At 43.1% G+C, this 9,631-nt stretch overlaps 1 protein-coding gene across 1 annotated transcript; it reads left to right on the top strand.

The window, feature by feature from the left end:
* Positions 1 to 801: 801 nt before the first annotated feature.
* Positions 802 to 1,569, top strand: LOC124698990. The gene has a single exon (XM_047231368.1). It carries the CDS (start codon positions 802 to 804, stop codon positions 1,486 to 1,488), a length of 687 nt encoding a protein of 228 aa, XP_047087324.1. The 3' UTR covers positions 1,489 to 1,569.
* Positions 1,570 to 9,631: the final 8,062 nt, after the last annotated feature.

The raw sequence follows: 9,631 nt of genomic DNA, 5'->3' as shown, positions 1-9,631 counted from the left end.
CACAACTAGCATGGTTGTACGAAATATGTTTTCTCGTTCAGAAAAAGAGACAATAAAACACATTTTCTTCCTATGCCGTGTTGCTATGTCTATATGGTCAATCATTCAGATAGGGTCAACTTTATACCTACCTCTAGGTTCAAAACAGTGGTTCAAAACGCTTATCAGAGTGGGCGCGATTGATGTTATATGGTCGCCATGGCTTTCTAAAAATGATAAGGTTTTTAATGATAAAAATTATTCTCTTATGTGGGTCATTTACCGGTGTACCGCTTTGCTCCGTTTATGGTCATCGATTCAGCGATTGGAGGACCGCAACCTCGTTACGGAGATGTTTACACGATTGAAGAATACGGCTACAGAGTTTATTTTCCAACATGAGCGGTTGCATAATTGTCGGATCGCAACCAATATAGACTAGTTGGCGGTGTTTGCTTCTTCTTGATTTAATTTTAGAGAACGGCTGTGTTCATCTTAGCTATGCAGAGGTTAGATGTAATCTTAAATCTTTTGAGTAATAAAACATCTTTTATCGAGAAAAAAATCTCTGCTTATATTATCCTTATCAGGTTGGCCCTTGTCCACTTGTTTTAGCATGGAGTACGCTCGCTCGTTGATGATTCAACGGTATCGCATTCGAGACGCGGACAAGTCAGTCAAGCAGCGATTGTGATTTGGACTTGTTTTGACTAGCAATTTCCACAAAGTTTACATTTCAAAACATCAGCTATCCACAATTTATACATATACAATTATCTGGAGTAGGAGCGAAGGGACCTGTGCAGTGGAGTCTTCGGGAGGATGTTTCGGAGGAGGAGGTCCGTCGCGTACTTCGCCCACGACCCAAGCCACCACCGGCTGCTCCAGGCGCCGGACGCCGACGACGATGGCGAGTTCACCTGCGACGGCTGCCAGGTGGTCGGCGCCGGGCCGCGGTACCTCTGTGACCACCCGGGCTGCGGCTTCAAGCTCCACGAGGTGTGCGCGCGCCGCTTCCCAAGGTCGCTCAAGTCTATCGTCCACTCCAAGCACAGGCTGAAGCGCCGCGAGAGCGCCGGCGGCGGCGACGGCAGCAAGTGCGAGGTGTGCGAGGAGGACGTGAAGGGGGCGTGCTACGGCTGCGACGCCGGCGCGTGCGCTTCGGCGGCCGTCGTCGTGCACCCGCTCTGCGTCCACCTGCCGCCCGTGGCGCGGGGATCGGCCGAGGCGCACCCCGGCGGCCACGACTCGTGGCTCGTCCAGAAGGCGTCGGAGGGCGGCGCTGCGTCGACGTGCGCGGCGTGCGGGCGCGGCATCGACGGGGCCTGGAGATACCGGTGTGGGACGTGCCGGGAGGACGTGCACCCGCGCTGCCTCGTGCCGGCGGTGGACCAGTGCCGCGGCGGCGAGGCGTCGACAGTCGCGATGGGGAAGCGGTGCTGCCTGTCGGCCGAGAATGACGTGATAGGCTGTCTCAACATCAGCTACTACTGCCGGGGATCGGTGTAGCTAGTTTCCATGATACGTGACCGTGTTGAATAAGTTTAATTCGGCAGTGAACTACATTGTCCATGCAAATTTCTTGATGTATCAGTTAGGCCGTGTTATCAAATGAATGAATGAAGAGGCCGGGGAATCGTAATTCCATCTACAGTACTGTATTTCAGTCAACTGATGAGAATTTGCCCATTTCTCGGTGAGATGGAATTCAGTCCCACCTAATATTGAGTTTCTGGATCTTGTAGCTTACTCGGCTTTGTGGGCTGGACTCTGACTTAACTTTCGTAGAGATGTTGTGCGCCTCTTTGGGGAGCTACTATAAACGGCCTTTAGCGACGTGTCTAGGAAACACCGCAATCCTTATTCATGGTACATTAACACTTTAGGCCGCGGCCCGTTACATGAAGAGGCGACTGAGGTGGTGTCAACTGTCATGTTTAGTTTTATTTTCGGTTTTGGAAACAGTTTAGAAGGTTACATTTAGATTAATTAAGGTTTAGTCTGTTAGTTTTTTCAGCAGGTTCATTTTAAAATGTTTAGATTAAAATTTGTTCATATTAAAAATTTATTGAAAATCAAATTTTGTTGAAATTTAGAATTTGTTCAAAATCAAATTTTGTTTAGATTAAAATTTGTTAAATTCAAATTTGCACAAAATCAAATTATGTTCCAGTAATTTTTTTCAGACTCAAACTTACTCAAATTTGTTTTAGTTTAGAATTTTTTTAAGTTCAAATTTTGTTCAATTTGAAAATTTGTTCAAATTCAAATTTTCTCAAAATCAACTTTTGTTTAGAGTAAAAAAAATGGTTGTGAATCGTGGGCACTGGGTTTCAAAGTTTGGGTCTCCGCTGCCATGTACCGGAGTAGCAACCAGTGGGCTAGAGCTCGGATGGTGTACAAAATGAAAATTATGGTAGTTCTTTTCAACGAGCGAACAAATTAATTGGTTGTCCCACCCGGGATCACCTTAAGGCGATGTGTCTCTCGCGCACTCTACGGTATAGGGCACACCGGAAGCATCCCGTACCCCGCGCGTCCGGTTGGGCCGGATCATCGCTATTTTCTTTTTCTTTTCTTGTTTCTTTTTATGTTTTTTCCTTTTTTCTCTTTTAGGTTTATTTTTTGTATTTCAGAATCTGAATATTTTTACAAATCTTTATATTTTTTGAAACATGAACATTTTTTTAAAAATTGAAATTTTCAATAATTGACTATTTTCGAAAAAATTCAAAATCGGAATTTTTAAAAATGTGAAAACTTTTTAAAATATCAACATTTTAAAAATCTTGACACATTTCAAAAACTAAATATTTTCATATTCTAAACTTTTTAGAATTTAAAATGGTGACCACAAATGAACAATTCTGAAAAATGGAAGTTTGAAAAAAACAATTTTTTAAAACAGATTTTTTTATAGAAATGAACATTTTTAAAAATATAAAATGTTAAATCAGAAACATTTTTAAAATTATGAATATTTTTTATTTATGAATATATATAAGAAATCTAAACTTTTTAGAAGAACATGAACTTCTGTTAAAATCTAAAGATAAAAAGGAAAGTAGGGTAAAAACAATAAAGAAAGAGAAAACGGAACACAAAACCCATTAGAAAATAGGGAAAAATAAGAAACAACCTAGAAAATAAGCTCCCTAGAATAAAAAAAACTGCTCAAAAACCAACTAAACCGGCGGATTTTCATAAAGCCACCACAAGTGAGAAAACCTCCGGGCCAAAGTACGGAGCGAAATGAAAAAAAAAAGCTCTCGGGATGAATGGGCCTAGAGGCAGTGTGGCTTTTCTCCGGGTTTTCTTGTGCTTCTTCTGGTTTTTCAGTTTGCTAGCTTTGTCTTGTTTTTTGGACTTTTTTAAAATCTGAACTTTTCAAATCTAATCATTTTAAAATCTTGAGAGTGAATTTTGTGCACACATCTGCGTGTGAATGTTTTCTGTACTCGTAATTTATTTCCCAAGATTTTCGCTTGCCATGGTAGATGAAAATATTAGCTCACTCTTCTCCCTTTATCGAAATCTCAAAGCAAAACGGATGGTGACAAAAACATCCACACACATACCTGTAAGTACAAAAATATTTCGAAGAAACCTTACCTATTTGGTGTGGCCCATGAAGCAGTTGGGCAATCCATGACCCACTTCCACATCATCTTAGGTTGCATAATGTGTGCAATTGTACCTTGGTTATGTATACATAGTAATTTGCCTTTTTCTTATACTTTTCTTTCTTTACAACGAGAAATGTCGATAAACAATTTCCCATGGTGATCTGACTAGTAGAAGCAATTGATCCCCAATTGAACTCTCGGTATTTTTCTTACTACTGGATTATCAATAGCGTCGGACATAAAGCTTGAAGATCGACAATTTCAACGAGCGTTTGTTTGTTGGACTCGTTTAGCTCGTCTCTATGCAGTAATGAACAGAGACAAACAATGGTTTCCGTTCGATATCATTAATGAGCTAAACGAGAAATCCGCATGTGGCGACCCGGAGGTCGGGGCTAGACAAATCGAAATCCTCGTCTAGCATAAGCCTAACCTGAACCTCGAAGGCCTACAGGGAGGAAATCGGTAACACAACGGTGATTCTACGAAATAAAGGAATAATATTACAACTCTAGCAGAGTTAAGAATCAAATTATTACACGTAGAGGTCATTGACCACATTACAACAAGCAAATGAAAGCAAATTATGATATTCTAAATAACAAGACATCAAAGGGCCTAAGAAGCCATAACATAAGGTGACGTCCTAGCCCATAATTCCCAGGCTGCCGCCTGAGAACTCCAAACTACTCGTCGACGTCAACGTAGAAACCACCATCCATCTGGGCATCTTGGTCTGCAGTACAATCGTAACAAGCTAAGTACAGGGACTCAACAAAGACTTAATACAACATGTTAGCAAAGCTGGTATACGATGCTTTATGTAAAGCTTATGTTGCGTAAAACCAGTTTTTTTTTGTAAACAAGAGGGAGCAGAAGTCGTCTACTCAGATCATTTTTAAAAGGGATAAGAGAGCGATAACAGCTCTAGCTCCATATATCATCATGCTGAATCCACCCAAATCTTCATCATGAACTAAACCTATCAATTAGGATCACCCGCTCGATACCTGAGAAGGGATCCTTAATCACACTCTGAATTCGAGTTTTACGATTAGGTTAAAGTTCTCTAGGATCAAGCGACCATCCCCAAGTCGTGCTTAACCGTGGGCACGACTTTTCAAAAAGATTTAACCATGCAGGGATGTACAACTTTACCCGCACGCGCCGACCGACTCTTAATGCCACTAGGTTAACACGGTTCCTTGGTGTGCTGGCAGAGGGTGGTCAACCAAAACCTTTCCCTTGCTTCGCCTAATCCATGAGTCATCCTAACTGGGTAACTTCGTCAACATAGGTAGCCATGCTCCGAGGCGGTCCCAGTTACTGTGTGCAGGGGATCCAGTTCAATGCCTCCGACATCCTTCACCCCGTCCACGTCTTGTATGATGCACCTTTGAAAATCTTTTCCACCTTTTTCCCATGCATATGGTAAATGAAACTCGCAAACTAAGTGACTCATGGGTAAGCTAGGCAAGTTCGGGCCAAGGGTTTCCCATGGGCCCCGTGTGGCTGTATGCACGAGCCTTGGTTCAAGATACAAGAACTCGGGTCCTAGGTCGGCGAGAACGAGTCAAATCACCACATCCTCATGTGGCAGCCCATCCAAGCCTTTAAGTGCATTAACTTATCTCTCGATCATACCACGTCATCCTGACATGCAGGTTCATTTGTAGCTCTGATTCATCAACCGGATGGATCAGACTTCATCAACTAAGCATGGCTAAGCATATCATATATACGGCTCTAGCGATGCATACAAGCTCAAACCTAGTTTTGCTGGAGCGGTGGATCAGAAACATTAGGCTACAAGGATGGAATATGCACACATAGGAAAACTATAATTGCCGATAAAACATATTTTAAACGTATGCAATATGTATAAACAGAGGTAAAAGCATTTTGAAACCATATATAAACTAGGTTAGGGCTTGCCTTGTTCCTCGTTGTTCAGGTACGGAGCTTCAGCGGTGTTGACCTCAGGTTCAGGCTCGGTTCCTATTGCGACGAACCAAATACCAGAAAGGAAAAAAACACAATCAATACATGGCTTAATGCAATGCACAATGACATATCATATTAAAGGGGTTGGGACAAACCCTAGGTGCATCGACTGAAATAAAGGGGAATCAACATCGAACCCGACAGATGAGAGGGGTTGATTAGAGTTCCACTACGGTTTCAATTTTAGTTGGTTCAACCATGTATGAATTATGCAAAAAACAGATATAATTTATTTTTCTAAACATTTATATATGTTATTTTTTTAATTTAAAATGAATTAGTTATGAATCTCTGTTAGATATTTAATCAATTTCTGAAATTTCACGAAGATATTAAAAAATCTGACAGACTAGACCCACATGTTAGGTTTTTATTCTTTTCCAATGATTTTCGAATTGATTAAATATCTAACAGATGGGGTCCACCTGTCATATTATTTTCCAAAATAAGAAATGAATTACAGAAAATATAAAAGCATTTATGGCGTCATGCTGACTTCACTGTGACGCCAGCGCGGCCATGTCCGGCTCGGACTCGGTGATTCCAAGCTCGAGGGGACGCGTAAGCTCTATGAACTTAGGTATATGAGCTGGCGACCATCTAGTTAATAACTTGCTTGAAACTCGCACCTTCGGGAAAGAACTTGTGTCACACTCGAGGGAAGAGATAAAGAGGAGAAAGCATCTAGTGGAACCACAATTATAATGATTGTTTTTAAAAGATCCCAAAACAATACAAACATATGAAATTTTAGGTTCAAATTCATATTCATTTAAGAGTTGGAAAATAAAATTATGCATGCAAACTAATGCTCCACTATTCGTCGCCATTAATTGCTGGATTTTGATTTTCTGTACCTCCCAAATGAGTCACGCTTTGCACTTGGATGTTTGTAGAACTTCATCTTTTCAACATACTGTAGGGATACGTTGCATAGAAAACAAAAAAATTCCTACCGCGAGAACGCAAACCAAGCCAAGATGCAATCTAGAAGATGGGAGCAACGAGGAGATGATCGAGACTCACCCTTGAAGATTTCCAAAGCCTACAAGATGAGGCTCTTGTTGCTGCGGTAGACGATCACTTGCCGCTTGCAAAACGTGTAGAAGATCTTGATCACGGCTCCACGATCGGGCAGCACCTCCGTACTCGGTCACACGTTCGGTGTTGATGAAGACGACGTCCTTCTCTCCGTTCCAGCGGGCAGCGGAAGTAGTAGCTCCTCCTTGAATCCGGCAGCACGACGGCGTGGAGGCGGTGGCGATGGAGAACTCCGGTGGAGCTTCGCTAAGCGTTGCGGGAGAGGTGGAGGAGGTGGGGCGGCTAGGGTTTGGGAGAGGGGGAGGTGGCCGGCCACTATGAGGGGTGCGGCCACAATGGCTTTGGTGTGTCCGGCCCCCTCCCCTTGCTCCTCATTATATAGGTGGAACACCCAAGAGTTGGTCTACAAGTTTTCGAATAAGACCCCAAACCAAAACCTTCCATATGACATGAAACCTACCCAAGGTGGGATTCCCACTTGAGGTGGGACTCCCACCTTTCCTTGGGAGGGGGGGGCCGGCCACCTTAGGTGGAGTCCACCTGGGACTCCACCCCCTAGGGTTGGCCGGCCATGGTGGTGGAGTCCCTTCGGGACTCCGCCTTCCAAAGTGATTTCTTCCGGACTTTTCTAGAACCTTCTAGAACCTTCCATAAATGCACCAGATCATTTCCAAACTTGGAATATGACTTCCTATATATGAATCTTATCCTCCGGACCATTCCGGAACTTCTCGTGATGTCCGGGATCCCATCCGAGACTCCGAACAATAATTAGAACTCCATTCCATATTCAAGTTCTACTATTACAACATCAAACCTTAAGTGTGTCACCCTACGGTTCATGAACTATGTGGACATGGGTGAGAACTCTCTCCGACCAATAACCAATAGCGGGATCTGGAGATCCATAATGGCTCCCACATATTCAACGATGACTTAGTGATCGAATGAACCATTCACATACGATACCAATTCCCTTTGTCACGCGATATTTTACTTGTCCGAGGTTTGATCATCGGTATCACTCTATACCTTGTTCAACCTCGTCTCCTGACAAATACTCTTTACTCGTACAGTGGTATGTGGTCTCTTATGAACTTATTCATATGCTTGCAAGACATTAGACGATATTCCACCGGGAGGGCCCAGAGTATATCTATCTGTATCGGGATGGAAAAATCCCACTGTTGATCCATATGCCTGACAAGGGATTAACTTGTCAATGCCTATGGATTGTAGGCTAGGGTTTAGTTAGAAGTAGAGGGCAAGTAGATCTCGAAGGTTTCAGCCGAAAAGTACTCAACGAATATGAAAACTAGAGTTTGCAGACAATGATTCGATGATCTCTTCGTCCCTCGACTCCCCCTTTATATAAGAGGTGGAGCCGAGGGTTTCGTTTTGTACAAGTTACAGAGTCCGGGACGGTTTCTAACTCATCCCGCCAGATTACAAATAACACTTCCTATTACAACTCTATCTTTTCCTTTAACACATCTTGGGCTTCCGAATCTTCTTATCCTTCGGGTAGTGGGCCTTCAATAAACCCCGGGTACTATATTCGGCAGGCCCATTTGGGATGCCTATGTCAGTAGCCCCCGAGATTTTGCTTGAATCATAGAGTCGTGGAAAATCTCTACTGTTTATTTTTACTCGAAAGCTCTAACTTTCATACTTTTTCTCATAAAATTCTATATTGTACAGGGATATTGGTAGTTGGGGCTAGTTCATCTGACGGATCAGGTACTAGTTAACCGCTCTAGTGGCAATCCGCAACAACCTACTTCAAAATCACGTCCCTGGACATGATCTCGGGATACTCGGTGTAAACTTCGACAGGTGCCGCTTAAGGTCTTACCATTCTGTCGAGTCCCGCTTGAATTTATCGAGTACCTAACGCGTCCGTTAGGATTTTTCTTCGTATCCGTTGATACGGATAAAAGTAGCAGAGCGCAGTCTTTGGCGATGCCACGCCCGCGAGAATAGTTCGGGGTCTTACCTTCGCAAATTTGCGGCATTCGGAAATTGATCGCAACTTTGGCGTTCCGAGAATATATTGTCGAGTGCTTTTCCGGCTGTTGGAATGGCACATTTTATCGAGTCAAATATGACTTATTTTGCTCTCCCGATGGGAGTATATGTAGAGTTAATTATAACTCGAAATATACTCTCTTGCTGTTCTATTTTTCCTTTGTTAATTTCATCGGGCACGCAAACAGCGTTCCCGATGGGAGTAGCCCCCGAGGCTACAGCCAAGAACTTGTGCTTGGTTGTAGGCTCAACATTTTAATCCACCTTGTCGCTATATTGCCATTATCTCCCAATATTCTTTCCTCTTCTTCTTCTTCTCTCTTTTTTCTTCTTTTTTTTTTTTTTTTTTTTTTTATATCTCTCGGGTGCGCGAACAGCGCTCCCGATGGGAGTAGCCCCCGAGGCTACAGCCAAGAACTTGTGCTTGACTGTAGGCTCAACATTTTCTATATTTGCCATAGTCGAAATTTTACTTTTTTCGAAGTAGCCCCCGAGCATTTGGGCAAAAACTTGTTTCTGACCAAAGGCTCCCGAAGTATGCAAATAAGTCATCCTGTTGCCATTCTCCTTTTATTTTTCTTGTCGACACATTTTTCCTTGGCAAATTTTCTTCAACTCCATCAATGGCCGAGATTTTTCTGTTTTGTGGGTCCATCGTTTCCACCATGTTGACACGTCGTGCAAGTGGGGGACACACGTCCTCCGCTTTTTCTGGCGCACGTACTGTAACGCCTATCCCAGTAAAAATACTTTTTTGCCCTTGTGTCTAGAAGATCTATTCTCACCACACGATTTCCTCATCCAACGGCACACTGCTTCACCCAATTCTTATATAAACCTGTCTTCAACCTCCGTTCGCCGCTCACCTGTTCCTCTTCGCAAAACTTTCCCTGCGCCCAACTCTCTCTGATTTCCCGCACTCGCATACATTGCTCTGCCCATTGCCGTTGATG

The sequence above is a fragment of the Lolium rigidum genome, chromosome 3 (genome assembly GCF_022539505.1).
Source record: "Lolium rigidum isolate FL_2022 chromosome 3, APGP_CSIRO_Lrig_0.1, whole genome shotgun sequence".
Lineage (NCBI taxonomy): Eukaryota > Viridiplantae > Streptophyta > Magnoliopsida > Poales > Poaceae > Lolium > Lolium rigidum.
This window is presented reverse-complemented; position numbering and strand designations above follow the sequence as displayed.